This window comes from Stigmatopora nigra, chromosome 5, assembly GCF_051989575.1.
Source record: "Stigmatopora nigra isolate UIUO_SnigA chromosome 5, RoL_Snig_1.1, whole genome shotgun sequence".
Classification (NCBI taxonomy): Eukaryota; Metazoa; Chordata; class Actinopteri; order Syngnathiformes; family Syngnathidae; genus Stigmatopora; species Stigmatopora nigra.
In genome coordinates, this window is record NC_135512.1 from 16,926,147 (window position 1) to 16,949,463 (window position 23,317).

A 23,317-nucleotide genomic window follows, 5' to 3' on the forward strand; every position below is an offset into this window, starting at 1 on the left:
ACCACTCTTGACGTCGCCAGCCCCTTCTTCAAGGGACTCCGGCGAATTACCACTCTTGATGTCGCCAGCCCCTACTTCCAGGGACTCCGGCGAATTACCACTCTTGACGTCGCCAGCCCCTCCTTCCAGGGACTCCGGCGAATTACCACTCTTGACGTCACCGGCTTCTTCATCCAGGGACTCCGGCGAATTACCACTCTTGACGTCGCCAGCCCCTTCATCCAGGGACTCCGGCGAATTACCACTCCTGACGTCGCCAGCCCCTACTGCCAGGGACTCCGGCGCATTGCCACTCTCGACGTCACCGGCTTCCTCCTCCAGGGGCACCAGCGAATTACCACTCTTGACGTCACCGGCCCCATCCTCTAGGGGCAACGGCAAATTGGCACTCTCGACGTCGCCCGCCCCTTCTTCCAGGGACTCTGGCGCATTGCCACTCTCGACGTCACCGGCTTCCTCCTCAAGGGGCACCAGCGAATTACCACTCTTGACGTCACCGGCTTCCTCCTCAAGGGGCACCAGCGAATTACCACTCTTGACGTCACCGGCCCCATCCTCCAGGGGCAACGGCAAATTGGCACTCTCGACGTCGCCAGCCCCTTCATCCAGGGACTCCGGCGAATTGCCACTCTCGACGTCACCGGCTTCTTCCTCCAGGGGCACCGGCGAATTGGCACTCTCGACGTCGCCAGCCCCTTCTTCCAGGGACTCCGGCGAATTGCCTCTCTCGACGTCGCCAGTCCCATCTTCCAGGGACTCCGGCGAAATACCACTCTCGACGTCGCCGGCCCCGTCCTCCTCGAGCGCCGGAGCATCGTCGCCACTTCTGGGCGGGCAGGCGCTGGACGGGCAGGCGCTTGGGAGAGCGGTGCTTGGGAGAGCGGTGCTTGGGAGAGCGGTGCTTGGGAGAGCGGTGCTTGGGAGAGCGGTGCTTGGGAGAGCGGTGCTTGGGAGAGCGGTGCTTGGGAGAGCGGTGCTTGGGAGAGCGGTGCTTGGGAGAGCGGTGCTTGGGAGAGCGGTGCTTGGGAGAGCGGTGCTAGAATGGCCGTCCGTCACCAGAAACCTGATCCGTGGCTTCGGTACGGGTGTGACCGGCGACCCCAAAGGCAACGGGAGTAATTTGCGTGGCCTTGGCACAGGAGCTTGGGGCACTTGAAACGGCGCGCTGGGCCGAGTAACTTCGGCCACTTGGACAGGCGTGGTCGGCCGAGTGACTTCGGCCACTTTGACAGGCGTGGTCGGCCGAGTGACTTCGGCCACTTGGACAGGCGTGGTCGGCCGAGTGACTTCGGCCACTTGGACAGGCGTGGTCGGCCGAGTGACTTTGGCCACTTGGACAGGCGTGGTCGGCCGAGTGACTTTGGCCACTTGGACAGGCGTGGTCGGCCGAGTGACTTCGGCCACTTGGACAGGCGTGGTCGGCCGAGTGACTTCGGCCACTTGGAACAGCGTGGTGGTGGTCGGAAAAGGAGCTTGGAGGGACGTGGTCGGAAAAGGAGCTTGGAGGGACGTGGTCGGAAAAGGAGCTTGGACGGAGGTGGTCGGGCGCGTAACTTGGACAGTGGTTAGTGTGTCCATGTATTGCTTTCGCTTCGCTCTACGGCGTGGCGCTCGGCGCCGCCTCTGGGAGGATTGCACAGCACCCCCGCCATCACGTCGTGCCCCATAATTGGTGGTTAGCCCACTCTGTAATTGCTGGTCGGGGTATTTGTAATAGGAATTATCGGGGAAACAATCGGGATAATCCTCCTCCAGTGGAAGGTCTCGGGGTCCGAATTGGTCAAAGAATTCATCATCGGATTCCGAAACGCCAGCGAAAAAATCAATTTCCTCAACAATGTCCTCCTCACCAGAATCTTCAGGCTCCCTCCATGGTGAATCAATTCCTCTGGGCATAGGCATAAGATAAATTGGGCGGTCTCTGGTGGTTGTACGCACCTGGGCATCATGATTAAACGGTAAGGGCTTCCCAGGGCGACGTGCATAGCAGTGGTGGGGCGTATGAGTACGCTGCGGCTCTAACTCTCCTACCAGCTGTGGCTCATCTCTAGCAATGATGTGCCTGAGAGCCCCGCACCACGGTGTGTTCATTACAAAATTCCTAAACGATTCTGAGGGGTTTTTTATACATTCCAAGCAGTCCGGTGTCTTCGAGGTGGATGGTTTGCGTCGCCGAGTGCGTCGGCGACGCAAACCATCCACCAGCGTGGGTGGCGCTCCGCTGGGTCCATGATGGTCGGATCGTGCTGTTATGATCTCGCCGCGTAGTGCGACGCGATCGGAGGGGAAGTTGAACCCAGATGCAGAGTCGCCGAAGTAATGGAAAGGTGAGGCAGATCTGTAGCTCTTGTAGGTTGATTTAATAAACGTGGTAACATAACATAAACAACTTAGCTTGATCTCTCGTGACAAACGAAATGAACATGCGGCATGGCGTCAATGGAACGGCAATGACTAAGAGGAAAAACAGGAAACGAAACCAGGACGAAACCAGAACGATCCGACGGCGTCCACAGAAAATCATAATGCTTAAATACCAAAAATAATCTAATCACGTAATTAGTGACAGCTGATAGTTATCGTGACGTCATGCCAGGAAAGGCAATCCAGCCACTCCTGACACCACCCTGGGCTCGGTTTAAGCTTCCAAAGAGCTCCAGTATCTGTATTTAATAATTAAATGCCGTTTTCCGTGTGATTTTCGCACATTTTAAATATTATAAATATACAAAATATTCCCGAATACTCTTGTCATGGGAAGAGTATTTAGGAATATTTTTATTAAGCAGCAGCACCATATTTGAACTTTGTAAGACATGCATCTTATTCTTGTTGGCATCGGTGAGGCAACTTGCAGTCGCCGGATTGATGGCGCTCAAGGCGGAGAGCTAACAAGTATGAATATGTCAAATAAATGTCATAAATGTGTCTTGCCTGGGAAGACGAACTTGTGGAGAAGCACTATACAATTTCGTCATACGCTGCTGAGGGTATGATGACTACTAGGCTTTTTTGTCAAGTCAATGATGACGACAATGCCTATGTCTGATTTTCATTTTTTCATTTGTCAATGTAAATATAAAAGCTATTTCCCCATCAATTTCTTTGCGCTGTGGAATCATTTCTTGCATCCGTGAGAACAAATGAATACAAAGTATCAGTTGTTTAATTGATAACTCTTTGGAGTTCGAGTTATGCAAAAAGATATATATCTGTTAAATATATTTTGATTTTAAATAATTTTCCAATATTTTAGGAAATATATTCAAAATGATTTGCTGAGAACCTTAATTCAAAGATTAATCTCAATGTTTTCTATGCTGGTGTAAATTACAGTATGTACTGTTAAAACTACTTTCCTCCTGTCATTATAGTACTTGCTGGTATAACTAGTTTGTTCGGCCGTGAATAAATGCCCCTTTTATTCGAAATGAATGTTGTTATCTGTAACTTGTTATTATAAATGAATGTTGTTCTCAGTAACAGGCCGTATATGGCCCGCGGGCCGAGGTTGAAAAACTTGTACACACACACGACCGGGGTCGGGCGAGCGCGTCGGCAAAATGTCCTTTGGCTGGATAGTCGGTCGGCTATTTAGTCGTTCGGCTAATTCTACGGCCAGATGTCACCTTGGCGAGTTGGCCCTCGGCCAGACGTCAGTCGGCTAAATGTCGTTCGGCAAGTAGACCGTGCCTGGGTGTCCACTCGCTCTTGGATGCCTTTTTTAAATATGTATTTTATCGTATCTCCCCTTGTTCCTCTTTTTACTCAATTTGTATCCAATATATATTTTGTAGTGTCTCACCACGCTCAGACAGTGACTAAGATATTGTAACGATTTGGCTTTTACTGTCTAAGTTGTGTTTACCTACTGTTCTTGAATGCATCGTGGGAGTTGAGAAAGGGACGGAAAACAGACGTGCCGGAGAGCTAAACGGACATTTTCAGTTTTTATTGGTTGTTCTTTGTGTCACCTTTGGTGGACACTAGCTGTGTTGTTTTCAAATTCCAAATAATTGATTAAAAATCTGACAAAGCGGCAGATTAGTAATAAGTGCATTCTGGAGTCCTGTCTTTGGCAAGCAGGCGGTTCCAAGAACTGGCTTTGGGAAGCGCAGGGCTGGAACTGGCATTGGTGAGCAGGGAGCCTGAACTGGCGCTGGTGAGTGGAGTGCGGAGTCAGGAGCTCGGATCTCGATAACCGCCCCACTCCACATTTGTCGCCGCATGACCGTCATCCTCCTCCGCGACTCGTCCCAAAAAGAAAAGATAAAAATGACTCCCCAGTTATCAGTGAGCGCTGGTTAAAACTCACACCCGAGTTTCCATGCCTGCCACCTTGCGAGGAACCCATATAAGGCCAACCGGGAGCCCAGGTAGGGGTCCGTGGAAAGTGTCCGGGGTAACTCTCCTGGAAGGTGTGTCGCAAACAAAACAGGGCCAGGAAATAACTATCCGAGTCCGAGGTCAGCAGGTTAACCAGCTCCAGACCGTCCTGTTATGATCAGGAATGGATTTGGACCCAGTCGCGGGTAAGCAGGAACATCTCTCATAATCCAGGAAGCATCCGCGCCAGCCCATGAAGAGACAAGGGAGTGGTCCGGTGAGCATCCGCATCAGCCGATGACGAGTCGTGGGAGTGATTGTTCTGGCGGGCGTCTGTGCGGGCCAGTGACGAGGCGTGGAAGTGACCAGTCCGGGGGGTGTCCGCGCTAAGATGGCCGGTCGGGAGTGGTCGGTTCGACGGGCGTCCGCGCCGAGGTAGCCGGTCGGGAGTGGTCGGTCTGACAGGCGTCCGCGCCGAGTTAGCCGGTCGGGAGTGGTCGGTCTGACAGGCGTCCGCGCCGGCCGGTGACGAGGCGTGAGAGTGACCGGTCCGGCGGGCGTCTGCGTCGGCTGGTGAAGAGGCGTGGGAGTGACCGGTCCGGCGGGCGTCTGCGTCGGCTGGTGAAGAGGCGCCGAGGTTGCCGGTCAGGCAGTCATCCGCGACGGCCAGAGACGAGGCGTGGGAGTGGCTGAACCGGCAGGCATCCGCGCCGAGACAAGGCGTAGGCGAGGCCGATCCGGCGGGTGTCAGCGCCGGCCTGAGGAGAGGTGTAGGAGAGGTCTATCCGGCGGGCGTCCACGTCGGCATTTGGAGAGGAGTGGGAGTAGCCAGTCCGGTGGGCCTCCCCCTGGTCCTTTAAATGCTGGCCAAGCCCCCTGCCCTTAACAGACCTACAGACATCTCTGAGGTGCCCGCACCACGGTGTGTCCATTATAAACTCCCTAAAGATTTTGGGGGGATTCTCGCTGAATCCATGTGGTCGGGGGGCTTTGAGAAGTGTGGCTTCCCGCTGGGTCCATTCTGGTCTGAGCGTCGGATATTCTGTTAGGTATGTGGGAGCATGAGGCATGATAGGACCCAAACGCAGGTTAAGCAGGTGGGGTTGATAGTGCAAAACTTTAGTCCTTCTCAAAAGTTGTCAAAATAACAAGGGCTTAAAAAACTAAGAACAAAACCACCTCTTACTGGGAAGACACAGGTACATAGCGAGAGTACATGGAAACACGTGGGCACACATGATCCGACAAGGAATGACAAATACACAGGGTTTAAATAGACAGACATGGGTTTATGAGACAATGAGAAACACCTGGGTCACACAAGACGCAGCAAGCACTATATACACCAGGGGTGGAAAATAACAGTCCGAGAAGAAAAAACAGGAGAAGAAGATATAAAAACACAGTCCCTACATTACAGTTATTCATCTATTGCGGCAGTTCTTGGAACCTATCTGCTGATATTGATCAGGTTTGACTACATTTTTTTGTTAAGCCCTTCTGATTTTTTTTTAATATAAGTTACAGGCAATTCTACTACAGTGGTACCTCGAGATACAAGCTTAATTCGTTTCGGGACTGAGCTCGTATGTCGATATTCCCGTAACTCGAATGATCGTTTCCCATTGGAATGGACTAAAAAACAAATTAATTTGTTCCACCACTCTGAAAAAAAACACATAAAACAGGATATTGGATTGGATTTTTTTTAATTTCTTCTAATTCTCCATCTTTTAACAAAGTATCACATAACTAGTGGTTTAATATTACTGAACTGGGTTTAATAGAACTAAAATTAGACGGATTTTGCGGAGGGTAGAGAGAGAGGAACAGAAGAAGACTTTCCACGGCAACGCACTCGTAACAGAACAGACAAATTTAAATTAACTTGGATTAATATATACAGACACTCAAACAAATGTTTGATGTATTAACAAAACTGAATTCTAATTCTGAAATTGTTTTAATTTGTTCTAGCTTTGTTCTCCAGGTTTCAGCGGGAGTTTTTAAATTGAACGCATCAAGGGTTATTTGTTTTTGCCTTCCCTTCAAAATATTTCGAAAATGATGCTCACAAATGTCCCCACAATACGCGCGACCACTTGCCAGATTGTCATTGTGCCTCTTTTCTACAAAATCAGAAAACTCTTGACTAATGGGGGAAAAAACGGGAAAATGTAACACTCCGCCCAGTGCTCGTTGATATATTTTATACACGAAAGATATTTGGCATAAAAGACAGCGCTCTACAATAATAAAAAGCCTCTCATCTTGGCCACCTGGCTTTCTCGCATCTGGAAATTTTACTCGTATCTAGTGATAATTATTTGCTCGAAATTTTACTCGTATTTCAAAATGCTCGTATGTCGAGGTGCTCGTATGTCGAGGTACCACTTAGTACTTAGTTGTGACGACCCTTGAAAGCATAAGGTTTATGCTGCTGCCAATGTTGAAATCATCTTCCGTGTTAAATAAAACGGAGAGTGATATTCCATTGATAGATCTGAAAATATAACTTTGGGAGCAGGTTAAGAAAGAGTGAGATCAATTTATTAGGAAATAGTTTTATTACCGGACTGCAAATTGGGGAGAGCTCAACCAGCTGCAAACACTCACACACAGTCTGTCGTCCTTGCCACCCTCTCTCTGAATGAACAGTGGGTCAGTATTTATATAGGAAGACATGGTAATATTTCTAAGACAGCGATGTAGGAGAATTTATGTAAATGAAACCTTGGGCTAATATTGTAAGAGATTTCCAGGTTTAAGTTGTATGCAAACATGATATTTTTATAGCTCACACAAACTGCTGCAGCCTATCTTGCATGATTCGAACAAAAAATTACAAAGCGAGTTGGCCAAATCGCACAATACAACCAAACAATTGCAAACGCTGTTAGCCAGCCTAGCTTACATTTCGCGATGTGAACAAACAATTGCAAGGCCAGCTAGTTAGCCTATCCTATATTCCACTGTTTTAACAATCAGTTGTAAAACCAGTTTGGCCACGTGACTCGACATGGACAAACAATTATTAAGCAGGTTGGCCGGTCCATCCCACAAATCCCTCCTTTTGTGACTATAAAAATATCGAAACTTCATTCGTTAGTGACACTACTTTTAAAGGAAATTCTTCACAAATCACTTCAAACTGGAGTTTAGACCGACAATAAAGGGGTGAAAACCCTCACACAGTCGAGGGAAAATTCCTCCCTTTACCTCCCGCTTTGGTTGATCGCCTGGTGTCTCAGAATAGTAAAGACATTTAATCAGTGTCACACAGTAGCACAACATCAGGGTCAGATTGGGATATGAATTGTTGCATGGGTATATGAGTTAGCACGAGTTGTGTTTACAGAATCACGGTACGTTGGACTGTGTTAATGCTACATTTGATCAAGCCTGAGAAGCAGGGTAAACAACAGGTTAGGATTACAAGCACGAGAGCAATAACAGTTACAAATGGTACTACAGCTTTCAAAAGTGTCAGTGTCCATGAGTCTGAGAGGAACCAGTCAAGCCATCCTCGTTATGGAACCGATCTCTGGTCACAGCGCATGTTCCTCATAGCAGGGCATCATGGACCAAGCAGGACGCGCCAGCAGGGATTTGGCGCAGCACGAGTCTTCCACCACGGCACACACACCTCCCCGCTGGGCGGCCACTCCCTCAAGAGCAAGCCAGCCCTGGACAATCACCTGGGCCATGGCGACTACCCGAGCCTCTCGGCCTTGCTGCAGCCGGACTGACGCGGCGACACAGGCCCGGAACCTGCGGTCAATGGTCTCCAGACGCAGGGCGTTCTTGGCCGCTCCCACCCAGGGGAACAGAGCCATCAGGATCTTGGAGGAGACTGACCGGTGTTTGTGTTTGAGTGGGACATCCGAGCCCCACACTGCATCATGGTCATGAGCTTCAACACTCGTTCATCCGCTATGACGGTGGTGGCCAACTTAGTGAAGTTAGCGGTCAAAATCACACGCCGTCCCCACGTTGAGATGGCCGCTCCCACCCAGGGAAACAGAGACATCAGGATTTTGGAGGAGACTGACCAGTGTTTGCGTTTGAGTGGGACATCCGAGCCCCACACTGCATCATGGTCGTGAGCTCCAACACTCGTTCATCAGCTATGACGGTGGTTACAACTTGTTGAAGTTAGCAGTCAAAATCACACGCTGTCCCCATGTGGATATGACCAGCACTTTCTTTTTATAACCTTGACAAGTACCGGGTCGCTTGGGGACAGGACCTCCTGTGTGGGAGACCGAGAAGATGTCGGGATATCATTTGCATTCATCACAGTTCTTTCTTGGAACATTTTGCATAACCACTGAGTAAGCGAATCTGTTTCCCCTGTCTCCTCCACCACCAGTCTGAGTCTTACTTTTTCATTGGTTCTTTCAACGGGTCCAGCACTTTTGGAGCGTCAGGCGCAATGATACCTCAGGTCGATTCCAAGATGCCGTCCGATAGCTTGGGTCACGCAGCTAACGAAGCAAGTACCACCATCACTCCAAATGACGCGTGGTATTCCATGGCTTGGAATGATCCTTTTGCATATGGATTTTGCAACTGCCCTGGCGTCCGCTTTCTTGGATGGATATATCTCAACCAATTTGGTCAATGACCACCAGACAGTACCTGATATGCCACCTTGGTTCAGCTCAATGAAATCCATGTTCAGAACCTCGAAGGGATATGTCCCCGTCTGCCTTGTTCCGCGCTTGGATCGTTCAGAGTTGTGTTTATGATAGGTCTGAAAGTACAACTTCAGGAGCAGGTTAAGAACAAGTGAGATCAATTTAAATAGGAAATAGGTTTATTACCGGATGCAGGATGGTTGGAGAATGCTCCTACAGCTGTGAACCTCTCACAGCCTGCCTTCCTCGCAATTCTCTCTGACTGAACACTCGGTAAGTCTTTGTATAGGAACTCAGGTTAATGTTTCTAAAACAGTGATGTATTTCTAAAACAGTGATGCATGACAGAGTTTATGTAAACAAAACGTTGGGCTAATATGGTTAGACATTAGCAGGTTTAAGTTGTATCCAAACACAATATTTTTATAGCTCACACAAACTGTTTCGGCCTATCTCATATTGGGTGTTTAAACAAACAGTTCCAAAGCGAGTTGGCCATATTCCACAATACAAGGAAACAATTGCAAGGCCAGCTAGTTAGCTATCTTACAATTCGTGGTGCGAACAAACAATTGCAAGGCTAGCTAGTTGGCCTATCTTACATTCCACTGTCTTAACAAACACTTGTAAAACCAGTTTGGCCACATTGGCTCAACATGAACAAACAATTGTTAAGCCAGTTGGCAGGTCTACCCCAATAGTTTACAGCAGGTGAGAATTTTTTTAAAGTAAGTTTAGAGACCTCTGGGACTATTATATCCCTCCTGTTGAGACATGGTTCCTCCCATGGCTCAATTTGGCAATTACAAGGATCGTGGGATGCATGGTTTCTTTGCATAGAGGCCGTTCTCGCGTTGAGTGGCTCCCTCCGCCTCCTACTGCAGCTTTTTTTTCCTGGTCGTTTTTTAACCCTTTGTTTAGTCTCAATTGAAACGATTTCACCTTTTTTTGCACATTGAGATAATAAAACCAATCTAAAAGAGTTCCCAATGGTGTTATGGCATTGCTTGCTGAGCAATAATCTTTGCAATCCATATTGGAGTCGTTGCCGTTTCGTTGTATTGCGTCAGAAAGTTTATCTCACCCGTCTCAAACGTTTCAACTGAGAGAACCTTCTTGCAGTGCAAGGGGTGGATCCACATCCCCCTCTCGGCTATTTTCACATCTGTTGGTTGGTCAGCAACGCTTAGAATGGACATTCCCACTTTAAGGCACCACCTGGCACTCCCGCTGGTCTGTTTCCTGTTGAGAAGCACAGTCTCTCTTTGCTAACCCAAATTCAATGCGTAGATTTTTTTTTTAATTGAATCAAAATTCAATTTCGCAGAATAGATTATTTGTTCCTCCACGTCAAGTTTGACATTTGGAGCTGCTGCATTCTCATCAAAAAATTTCATTTGACGAAATATTTTTCCCATAATTTTTCACCACCATTCCTTAAAAAGGGCTTATTGGTGATTTCAGAAATCAATTGCAAATTTCCAAATCCTTTTCCACCTTGATATCTGATCGATTGATTATATCTTTGTGGTCAGCCAATCAAAAACACGAAGACAGACAACCATTTACGCACACTCATAATCTGACATCAGTGGTCTGCAAATTTGCTGTCCTATCAGCAATAATCATTCCCAAAGGAAATAGGTCAAGGTAATTTGGTTGAACTTAAATTCAATGCAATCCGTAATACCATTAATATTCTAATAGGTATTAATATGACCCACGCTAAAGCATATTTCACCCGCTCAGGCCAAACCAGGGAAATTATGCCTCTCCTAACTCAATTATTTTATCTAAACCAGCAGGGTACAATTTGGGTGCCATTATCACTATCAATCAATGATTCTTTGGAATTCCATATAATGCACTGTCTTTGTTTTTTATTTCAATCTCTCTGTCACACCTTCAGCTGCTTTTCCCAAACTTACTTTTCTATGCACTAATCTTTTCTTTATGCTTACCAAAATATTTTCTATTCACTTACCAAAAATATTTTCTCCAACAATTCCCCTTCTACGCTCATCAAACCCTTCACATATCTTTCAAATTGGTACAGAAACCATGGCTCTCCACCCATCACGGCAGACACATGCAACCCCCCACACTACGCACCCGCACATACCTCACATCGGGTAACCCTCCGATCTCCATTCTGCAGTCCGGCAACAATCCCATCTCCTTTGTGGCTTTCCGACCCATATTAATCAATTACTTAATAGTTTAAACAATCTTTCTATTCTAAATTTACAGAAATGGATTTCAATATTTCGTGATTCACCCAATATCTGAATACACCAAGACCACAAGTCCCTGACTTTGTCTTAAGAGAGTCCTTGACTCTATTAACAGACCAAGACTATAAGTCCCTGACTTATTCTTAGCGGGGTCCCTCACTCTATTCTTGTTCTACCCTGGCTGGGCGTTTGGTCGCCGGACGTTTGGTCGCCGGACGTTTGGTCGCCGGACGTTTGGTTTCCGGACGTTTGGTCTCCAGATGTTTGGTCGCAAAAACAATAAAACTTACCAATGGTTTGCAATGGCTTGCAAGTACCGTAATTTGTTCGGGAATTTATCTGGGTTTGCATAGTCCTCGGTGAGCTTTTTCAAACGCTCATTAACTGCTGTGTATTGGTTTTTGGTTTGTCTGGGCATAATACCACATGCACCCTGTTGTATTGCCCTTTCCCTGTCACGCTGCTCTAATTGGAGTTTGTGTACAAGTCGACATAAATTTGGATGGGTGACTGAGATTCTAGGTTGAAATGCGCGGTGCCAAAACCACCATCTGTAAATTTGCTTTGTCTTCTTTTTAATACGTCAAATTTACTTATTGCCTTTGGTTTTGATGTCAAAGTTCCGGGCTAAAATATGCTAAGACTTTTATTTGATTGATAAAAATTACCATATAATGTATATTTCTTGTTGGCATCAGTGAGGAAACTTGCAGTCGCCGGATTGATGGCGCTCAAGAGGTGATGGGATGTTTCCATCGTGGCGGAGTGCTAACAAGTCTGAATATGTCAGTTAAGGGGTCTTGCCAGGGATGGCGGACTTGTGGAGAAGCACTATCCAAATTCGACATACGCAGCTGAGGGTATGATGAATATTAGGCTTTTTCTCAAGTCAATGATGACGACAGTGCCTATGTCTGATTATTTTTTATTATAAAGTATTTCAGCTTTACAAGTTCCCCCATAGAGAATGAAGGTTCATTGGACACCTATGACAGATATTGGCAGCAGCTGGTGTGCTCTTATTGATATTTTGATAGTAGATATTTAGATATTAAACTCATGAATATAATTTTGAGAGCTGGTTTCAACATTAGATATTAAACAGTACTTAGGTATTAACATCCAGTAGATATTTAGATATTAAAGTCTTGTTGAGAGCTGTTTTCAACAGTACTTACTCTCTGTCACCATTTGACTCGTGACCTAAAGATCAGCGACCAACGGGGACCAAACGTCCAGGCGACCAAACGTCTGGGCAACCAAATGTCTGGGCGACCAAATGTCCGGCAACCAAATGTCTGGGCGACCAAATGTCCGGCGACCAAATGTCCGGCGACCAAATGTCCGGCGACCAAATGTCCGGCGACCAAATGTCCGGCGACCAAATGTCCGGCGACCAAATGTCCGGCGACCAAATGTCCGGCGACCAAATGTCCGGCGACCAAACGTCCGGCGACAAAACGTCCGAGTACCTTGTTCTACCTCCGTTGGTCCCGAACCACAAACTAATGTTCCACATATGTTGGTCCCCGACCAAAAAACCTTCATATTCTATGTAAGTTGGTCCCAGAACACAAACTTAATACTACCGCAGTGATAATACTCATTCAAATTATCACACTTCACGGAGACAGAAATCAAAGGTTGAACTCACGACCTTTCTCGGGTTACCCTTTTAATGGATGCTGTCGTCGTACTCCGTCGCCGCTCCGGCAATTGTTGGCTTTTGGGTCTCAGGTTTTCGGCACCAAAGTATGATCCGAAAATAGAATTTCGGGATCAGTTTAAGAAAAAGTGAGATCAATTTAATAGGAAATAGGTTTATTACCGGACTGCAGGATGGGGAGAGAGCTCAAACAGCTGCAAACACGCCCACAGTCTGTCATCCTTGCAACTATCTCTGAATTAACAATGGGTCAGTCTTTATATAGGAAGACAGGGTAATATTTCTAAGAACGATGTAGAACAGACTTTATGTAAACTAAACTTTGGGCTAATATGTTTAGACATTTGCAGGTTTAAGTCGTATGCAAACACGATTTTTTATAGCTCACACAAACTGCCAAAGCCTATCTTATATTGCGCGATTCAAACAAACAATTACAAAGCCAGTTGGCCACATCGCACAATAGAAGCAAACAATTGCAAACCCTGTTATCCAGCCTACATTTCGCGAAGCGAACAAGTGATTGCAAGGCCAGCTAGTTAGCCTATCCTACATTCCACTGTCTTAACAAACAATTGTAAAACCAGTTTGGCCACATGGCTCGACATGGACAAACAATTATTAAGCCGGTTGGCCAGTCCTTCCAACAATATTGTGTGAATAATTTCATACATAAGTCAAAGCCCTCGTAATAGTAGATACTGTAGTTCCATTTATTAGAGCAATATCTATTTTCAGAAAGTTTTCTTTTTTTTTCAGTTTTAATGTTGGTCATAAGAACTGAAAAAATGTTTTAGCCCCAGTCTAAATATCAAGATGTCAATTCCAGGTCCAAGCTAATGCCCGTGCTGCTATACTGAAAGAGCAACTCGAAAAGAAGCAAAGAGAATCTAATCAAAGAGAAAAAGAGGCATGGAACGATCATGTAAGTACTTAAACTTTGTGCTTCCTCCTCACAATCATTACCAAGGTTATCAGGTACAATCTGTTGTTAGATTGCAGCTCAGGAAGAAAGGCTTCCTGTAGCTACTGTATCAACTACCTCTAAATCCACAACCGTCAAATCTTCAACCTTGCCAGATTCTCCGACTGCTGTTATATCTATGACTGTTGCCCTGAAGAATGTTGGAGCAGTTAGTATCCATTATCACAAAGCTTAGCAAACATTTGCTTTTTTGTCATATTAGCCCTTTGTGTTTCACAGATGACCCTATTAGAAGCAAACCTTCCTGGCACAGAGGATGTCACTGTCATTCAGGTGTTTTTTTTGTTTATATTTGTAATAATCATTTGTTTATGATTTGGGGAGATAACAATGGTTATTACTTTTTTGTTAGAGTGAAAAGAAACATATCTTGAACAGACTTAACCAAAATCTAAAAGCTCAAAGTCCCGTGGATGCACTAGAATTGATAACCACTGCAGCTGGAGAGCAAAATCCTACTTTTCAACAGAAACTATTCGATTCCGAGAACCTTCCATACATTGAAGAAAGCAATAAGTGGGATCCAAAAGAACTCCCTGTACTTGCTGACTCTCAAACAGTCTTGGAGGAGTCCTGCTGCACTGAATCCAGTGAGTTGAACCTTAGTACAAACAAGCTTGCAATATTCATTTCCATCTAATATTTCTGCAACAGGTAAATTTAATTGATCTTACTCTTATAATTAATTAAATTGAAGTCCAAATATTAAAATACTTTGGCACCGCTACTTACGAAATTAGTTCCTGAAGTTGTTTCATTACTTGTATTTTTCATAAGTAAAGACAATTTTTACATTGAATTATCACTACCTCTTCACGGACGCGCTCCTACGTCTGCCAACGGCGTGCTAACCTTGGTTCCAAGATCATGGAAATGCAGCTTTCTTCTAGTGAGTGGTAGGCCAGTGAGGTGTTGGGAGATAGTCAATGAGAAAGCAACACAAAAAAAACAGACACCAGAAAGTGTATTTACGTTTTAGTGGTTTCATAACTTGGATTTTTTTCGCATCTTGGAACACAAAGTTTTCTCGCAGAGCTTTTTGTAACCTGAATATTTCGAATGTAGAAGCATTTCTAAGTAGAGGCACTACTGTATTTGAAGTGTGTCTCATATTTTTTTTTCATTTGTTTCATATAACTTTTTACTGCATTTTTACATAATCACTGATGGAAACGATTTAGCACTATTTACTCTGTTTATGAGTTTAAGAAATACTTTATTATTGCTTCATTTGATATTTGGCACTTCTATCACTAGATCATCTGCTTTTTGTTGGAGATAGAAAAAAATGGCAAGAGCAACTTCCATTTTTTCTCCCTTTATCCCAACAAACTCTAGAGGAAACCTGCCTTCCAACATTGGGTGAGTTACAATCTCAGACTAGTTAAACAGTAGGATAATTAATGCTACATTGTGGATGTTTGAAAATATATCATATCTGAATTAGAACTGGAAGTTAATGATTTAAAGCACTTCTCCAGATAAACTGGTCATGTCCAGTTTTCTAAATACAACTGTAATCACCTGAAACATACTCATAACCTATAGTCTCCATTTGTCCAGTATTTTTGACACAACACGGAGCAACTGAAAGTATGTCTGTCTCACTGAGATTCTGGCCCAGATTGGAGCCTGGTGTCACATGAGGTGTTTACACTGTTGCAAGGCATCCTTTCCTTATGATTCCACTACTTTGAACGGAATTCACGGATGGGAGAGAGAGACGGACTGAGTCGTGCATTATCGTATTGTGAGGACATGTGTGTGCATCATTTTTGGAATATTTCAAAGGGAATACAAAAGCAAACAACCATCTTTAGGTTGCATCTGAAAGTCAGGGTGGAGGCGGAGCAAACAGAGTCAATCCAGCCGAAGAAGAAAGGTATAAAAATGTAAAACAAAATTAGAATTAAGTTTAGTCTATGGCAATAAAAGGTCATTTTTATCAAACAAATAAAAGTCTTAGTATACTTTTAGCCCGGAACTTTGATGTCCGGTGGAAACATTTAATCCAAACATCCCCACTTTTATTAGTTTAACAAAATACTAACGTGTGTTAAATGAGTGCTCTTATTGATAATTTTAAAAAATTCAACATTGCTGCATCATAAGTTCTCCGCGAGAAAATGAAGGTTTATTGGACGCCTATGGCAGTCAATGGTAGCAGCCGATGTGTTAAATGAGTGCTCTTATTGATAGGCACCAGCCAATGTGTTAAAGTAGTGCTTTTATTATTAGGCAGCAGCCGATGTATTAAATGAGAGCTCTTATTGATAGGCAGCAGCCGATGTGTTAAATGAGTGCTCTTATTGATAATTTTGATATTTCAACATTGCTGCATTGCAAGTTCTCCCAGAGAGAATGAAGGTTCATTGGACGCCTATGGCAGTCAATGGTAGCAGTCGATGTGTTAAATGAGTGCTCTTATTGATAGGCAGCAGCCGATGTGTTAAGTGAGTGCTCTTATTGACAGGCAGCAGCCGATGCGTTAAGTGAGTGCTCTTTTTGATTGGCAGCAGCTGATGTGTTAAATGAGTGTTCTTATTGATAGGCAGCAGCCGATGTATTTAATGAGTGCTCTTATTGATAGGCAGCAGCCGATGTGTTAAATGAGTGCTCTTATTGATAATTTTGATATTTCAACATTGTTGCATTGCAAGTTCTCCCAGAGAGAATGAAGGTTCATTGGACGCCTATGGCAGTCAATGGTAGCAGTTGATGTGTTAAATGAGTGCTCTTATTGATAGGCATTAGCCGATGTGTTAAGTGAGTGCTCTTATTGATAGGCAGCAGCCGATGTGTTAAATGAATGCTCTTTTTGGTTGGCAGCAGCTGATGTGTTAAATGAGTGTTCTTATTGATAGGCAGCAGCCGATGTTTTAAATGAGTGCTCTTATTGATAATTTTGATATTTCAACATTGCTGTCTTGCAAGTTCTCCCAGAGAGAATGCTGGTTCATTGGACGCCTATGGCAGTCAATGGTAGCAGCCGCTGTGTTAATGGAGTGCTCTTATTGATAGGCAGCAGTCGATGTGTTAAATGAGTGCTCTTATTGATATTTTGATATTGTGATATTAGATATTTAGATATACTCTCTCTCTCTCATGATTGTAATTTTGAGAGCTGGCTTCAACAGTAAACTCTGTCATAATTTGAACCCGTTCTACCAAAAGTTCGTTCTGCCAAAAGTTCGTTCTACCAAAAGTTCGTTCTACCAAAAGTCCGTTCTACCAAAAGTCCGTTCTACCTAAAGTCTGTTCTTCCAAATGTCTGTTCTACCAAAAGTCGGTTCTACCAAACGCCCGGTGGACCATACGTCCAGGGACCAAACGTCTTTCGACAAAATGTCCGAGTACTGTTAATTTATGGTGAATTAGAGCAAATAAAACATTTTTCCAATCCGATATCCTGGTTTTCGTGATTTTTTTCAGAGGGTTGGAACAAATTAATTTGTTTTTAGTTCATTTTAATGGTAAACGTTCGTTTGAGTTATGAGAATATCGACGTACGAGGTCAGTCCCGGAACAAATTAAGCTCATATCTCGAAGTACCACTGTACTACAAAGTGAACGACTTTCGGCCCTGCTAGAACGGGCTCTTTCCGCCATCTGGCGGATAAACACAAGTATTACATATATTCTGTCAATTCCAAGACTTAAGCTCCATTATCATTGATCAATGATTAATACAATTTGCTAAATAATTAAAAATACAAATATGTTTTCTTGTGTCCGATGGCACGAGTGGTTAGTTAGTGTCGCGGCCTTACAACTCTGGGGTCCTAAATTCAAATCCACGTCATGTCCATCTGTGTGGAGTTTGCATGTTCTCCCCGAGATTGCGTGGGTTTCCTGTGGGTTCTCGGGTTTCCTCCCACGTTCCAAAAATATGAAGAGTAGGCTGATTGGACACTCTAAATTGCCCCTAGGTAAGGGTGTGAGTGCACGTGGTTGTCCGTCTTCTTGTGCCGTGCGATCGGCTGGCCGCCGATTCAGGGTATCCCCTGCCTCTGGCCCGGAGACAGCTGGGATAGGCTCCAGCATCCCCCAAGACCCTAATGAGGATAAAGCGGTTCAGAAAATTAGATGAGATAAGATTTTAAGTATCGGCCGCATTCACTTGCGTCGTGATGTCACGACGTCATCGTGCCATTTCGACGTCAATGTGCATGTCAGGTTTTTATTTGCATATAAGCCGTAGCCTCAATTCAGTCATTTATTATGGCCGATAAATGCGGCTTATGTGGGAAAGTGGTTCAGAAAATTTAGATTTTTCCTTGTTTATCACTGCACAATACTTACAACAATTTAAGCACAAATTAATTATCTATACAGTAACAAGAAAATCACACAGTAAACAACCATTTTATATCAATAATTCAAGTGGGTATCTCTGAGCCTATGTAGACGATTGCAAATCCTTTTCCAAAAAATAAATATTGGAAATGCATATCTCTAATGGTGGATTAACTATTATAACATTCTGCAAATTCATATCCTGAAATCAACAATTTCTTAGATAATCCAAACCAGAGTGTTGCAATTAGTACATCTGGAGAGGATGTGAGTTTGAAGAAAAGGACAACTGCCAATGTTGAGGTGGAGGCACAGGTGGAACATGTACCAACAACAGATGGGTCAGACCCAAAACAGTTAAGTGAAATGGAAGCACACATACTGCCTTCAAGTATTGCTGAGATCCAGGGTGTGTATTTCATTTATTTATATGTTGTCATGTGAGTAATACATACTAAGTAGATTGTTAGTACATTAATAATCTGCATTTTGCTAGATCCAAAAGATGTGGAATCAAAGCTTTGGGAGGATGTTCCTGAAGTGTCACACACTTCAATGGGCCTGCATCATGCATGGGAGAAACAAGACCAACAGCCATTGTAACTATCAATGTTTTAATCACTGTAAAAATACAATGTTTTGTAATAATGGTTATAAATTATTAATAGATAGTTTTTTTGTGGCAATTTCTAGAGTTTACACCTTTTGTCTTTTTTATTTTTATTTAATTTTTACATAATAGAAGATGTACACATACGTACAGCCTGGGGGATGATTGGATTTTTTAACCCTTTCTGTCACAACAAGGAGGTGAACACACAGGTGGATTCAAAGTCATGGGGCTGGATACGATGTAATTTGCTGATAAAGGTTTATTGACCTGGACGGGCCTGTGCTCTGTTTAGTGTAATAAAAAAATCAAGAAATTATTGGCTGAATGAGGTGTAAGCAATGAAGAGTTGTTGTTGGGATAACATTTCCACTGTATCAAATAAGAAGGGTTCATTTTATGAAGAGGAGTTAAGAAAAGTACTTAGTTTTATCTGAAATAAGAGCGTCATTGCATTTCCACAGGTCATCACTCCATGACGGAGAAAAAAACCTCTTGTTCAGTTGCACACAATTTGCACTCAGGTTTCCTGCATGGCTGTTTATGTGCTTGTGTTTCCCTTCTGAACAGAAGTATATCTTTTAGGTTGCAGCGTAACCCAGTGTCAAAAGTGTTATGGAACGCATTATTTAATTTATTTGTGAGCTTGTCAATTGATTCTGCATAAATAAGAAAGGGAGCAATGACCATGGCTAATAGCTCAAGATAATAATAATAATAATCAGACATAGGCTTTGTGATCATCATTGACGATGATGATGAGACACATTAGTCGTTTAGGGATTGATGTTGTGGTTACTATAACTCAGATTTTAGACTGAAATATTACATTGAACTAGATCTTTGAATTTAATAGTAGCGGCCGGACATGAACCTAGATATAAAAAAAATCTGTCATATTGCCATTAATATAGTAATGAATTAATGTACTAACTCCGCAAAAACAAAAACATCAAATATAGTCTAATATGCTGCACTAAAATGTTCTGATTGGATGATTACATAAATATTTGGGCATATTCAAAATATATTATAATATATTTGGCCTGGACTATTTTGCAGTTTCTTTTCTTGTTGCCATTTTTGGAAGTGACCTAGGATTTAACAACAAACCTATGCATGAACAAATATTGTTCAATTGTTGGCCTAAATTATCTGGAGGGGGCAGCAACAGGAAAATATGAGCATAAACAATCAAGGAGCTCCATCTTGTGGCACAAGTTCTCCAATCATCAATCAATCAGAGGGAATTCATATATAACGCCGATTTAATGTCTAAATATGTTAGACGACAGTTTGTCTCCTAATTGCTCCATATAAAACTTCCATACTATAGTTTGCCTGTTCTTTATTCACACCACCCAAAAAGGTGAGCACCACAGACTTTTTAGGTTTCATTGGGACCAAATGAGGCAGATGTGAATACCCCCAATAGTCATTGATATCTATTGCATAATCAGCATAAGTGATCTAGTCTGCAAAAAAAAAAAAACCTTACATTCATCCAAGAAGCCTGGATATGTGCCAGGGGGACAGTTGATAACAGCAATAATGAATGGCTCTGGGTTACAGATCTCGTACTGAGAACCTCAATATTTTTAAATTAATTATTACTGCTAACATTGAAAGCACATTACAAAAAGAGGGCAACACCACTCCTACAAGACTACAAAACACGAAAGACCACCAAGTGTGGCAGAGATGCGTCAGTGAATGGTAAGATTAGTAACTAATAACGCCTCAGGTGAGGGTATTCACACAGTAACTCATCTTCTTCCGCTACTTTTTGCCAAATTATTTACAGTTTAATAAGATCACTTTGTCTAGCGCCCGTTTACATTTTTGCGTAGCTGTGTATTTGGCAAGGGATTTTCGCTGCAAGGATTTGGTCATTATTAGATAATTCACAATATTTCATTTTTCCCCTCCTCTATTGGTGCCTTCAATATGAGCAGCTCTACTAGTCATATACAAGAATAAGACTACAACTATTTGATGTTTGGGATACTTGTTAGATATCAGTGGGAACAATATAGTCAGATTGCTTCTCTTCTTGGTACCAGATACGAATATGGGATGTGTTTTTCCTAACCAAAAACCCTGGATGACCAATGAAACACAGGCCCTCATCAAATGCTGTATCACCGCCTTCAGATCAAGGGACAAGATAAAATATGGAGCTGCCAGAGCAGAGCTGAAAAGAGGCATCAAAAAGGCCAAGGCAGCATATACTAAGAAAATTGAGCAGCACTTTACAGAAAATAACCCAAAGATGTGGCAGGGAATACGACATTACCAACTACAATAACAATAATATGTCTGTCAATGCAGATGGTGCACGGTCTACTTGCCGAAAGACATTTAGCAGACTGACATCTGGCCGACGGCCAACTCGCCGAAGGGGCATCTGGGCGAACGTAGAATTAGCCGAATGACTAATTGGCCGACCGACTATCTAGCCAAAGAACATTTAGCCGACTCGCTCGCCCCGCCCCCGGTCGGGTTTGTACATGTTTTTCAACCACAGCCCGTTACTGATAACAACATTCATTTAAAATAACAAGTTACAGATAATAACATTCATTTAGAATCACAAGTTACAGATAACATTCATTTAGAATAAAAAGGACATTTATTCACGGCCAAACAAAGTAGGCATTACAGTACTATAATTTACACCAGCATAGAAAACATTGAGATTAATGAACTAAATTAATGTTATTATCTGTAACATGTGATTCTAAATTAAATTTGTTATCAGTAACGGGCCGTATATGGCCCGGGGGCTGAGGTTGAAAACTTGTACACACACACAACTGGGGGTGGGGCGAGCGCGTCAGCTAAATATTCTTAGGCTAGACAGTCGGGCGGACAATTAGTCATTCGGCTAATTCTTCGTTCGGCCAGATGCCCCTTCGGCGAGCTGGCCGTCGGCCAGATGTCAATCGGCTAAATGTCTTTCGGCAAGTAGACCGGCCACGAACGCAGATGCCTCAATAGCGGAGGAACTGAACCGTTTCTTTGCCCACTTTGAGACTGACGAATCAGACCCAGTCTCAACACCGCCACCGCCACCCTGCAGCAATACACTAAAGTTCCGGGAACAGGAAGTGAGACTGGTAATGCGGTCTGTGAACACCAGGAAGGTTGCTGGCCTACCTGGGAAGGTGCTCAAAGCCTGTGCTGGAGTTTTCACAAAAAAATTCAATTGTTCCCTGCAACAATCATCCCATCCTGCCTGAAATCTGCCACCATTATCCCTGTCCCCACAAAGGCAACCATTGACAGCATGAATAAATATACGCCTCTTCTGTACTCCTGTACACATACGACTGTACACCAACCCACCAGTCGAACTCCATCATCAAATTTGCCGATGAAACCACTGTGGTCGGACTCATTTCAGGAGGGGATGAGTCAGCCTACAAAGATGAGATCAACAAACAGTCTTTGTGCTGCTCGGTGCACAATCTTGCATTGAACACCACGAAAACTAAAGAAATAATCCTGGACTTTCGCAAACTCAGCACAGATCTTGCCCCACTCCTCATAAATGGAGTATGTGTGGACAGGGTCCAGTCCTTTAAATTCCTGGGGGTCCATGTCACGGATAAGCTCTCATGGTCTGAGGTGCAGTTTTGGGGGAACCGTGCCACTTCTACTCTGTATTCCAAAGCATTAATACACGTAGAATCGAGCCGCGGCCACTTCTATTCTATATTCCAAAGCATTTATACACGTTGAATCAAGCCGCGGCCACTTCTATTCTGTATTCCAAAGCATTTCTAGCCCCTGTTCTTTAGAACTGCATCAACACTCTATGCCTTGAAGGCAGCATCCTCTGATTTATTTGTTTGAGATAGCCCATTGCGCTGGGTCATTGACAGCTCTATGTGTAACAGAGATCTTGTTACTAACTAATGTGTGAAACCACGTGTGCTCATTAACTATATACTTGAGTGCCATATTTACTCGTATATGAGCCGCCCGTGCGTATATGCCGCACCCTTAAAATTGCCATATTTTTTATTTTATTTTACAATTTCTCGCGTATGAGCCGCCCCTCTCATTGCAAATTTTCACTACCATACTCATTGTTTTAATAGGGAGTACAAATGTGTTACTTTGAAGGAAAAATCTTAAGAAAAATCATCACAAGTGGGATTTCTGAGATATTGTATGAATCAAAAGCATAGTATTAGGGTCAATATTATAAGTTAATATGCCTGTCTTTGTAAATTAAAAATATCAAATTATTCAATTTGAAAAAGAAATAAGTCTATCTTGATGCGAACCTGATGCTTTCTAATTAGAAAAAGGACAGATTGTGTTGTGGCAGCAATATTGCTTCTAATGTAAAAATATGTCAATTCTTTCTATGGTTCATATCACTCCAATAGTTTTCACTTTCTACCAAAAGATAAAATGGAACAAAAAATTAAAGTGGAATTTTGTTCTATTTCCTTTAACTAGGTTTAGACGGCAGCCCCCTAAGTAAGGCGGCTGCTGTGGGGCCTAGGTAAGACCTAGCTTGTGCCCCGAGTGAGCAGTGACGCGAAT

General features: G+C 43.6%; 1 protein-coding gene across 19 annotated transcripts in view; it reads left to right on the forward strand.

Moving 5' to 3' along the window:
- The window catches only part of nek1 (NIMA-related kinase 1), a 95,383-nt gene that overhangs the window by 46,244 nt on the left and 25,822 nt on the right, over positions 1–23,317 (forward strand). For 18 of the 19 annotated variants that reach the window (XR_013326241.1, XR_013326242.1, XM_077716402.1 and 15 more), the window contains 7 exons: positions 13,696–13,791; positions 13,862–13,999; positions 14,071–14,124; positions 14,204–14,441; positions 15,109–15,213; positions 18,371–18,556; positions 18,644–18,746. Coding sequence is in view for 17 of the 19 variants with exons in the window: in XM_077716402.1 (XP_077572528.1) it covers positions 13,696–13,791; positions 13,862–13,999; positions 14,071–14,124; positions 14,204–14,441; positions 15,109–15,213; positions 18,371–18,556; positions 18,644–18,746 (920 nt within the window). In the remaining 2 variants the exon portion in view is untranslated. The remainder of the gene's footprint in view (positions 1–13,695; positions 13,792–13,861; positions 14,000–14,070; positions 14,125–14,203; positions 14,442–15,108; positions 15,214–18,370; positions 18,557–18,643; positions 18,747–23,317) is intronic. The other variant, XM_077716410.1, reaches the window with a different exon arrangement.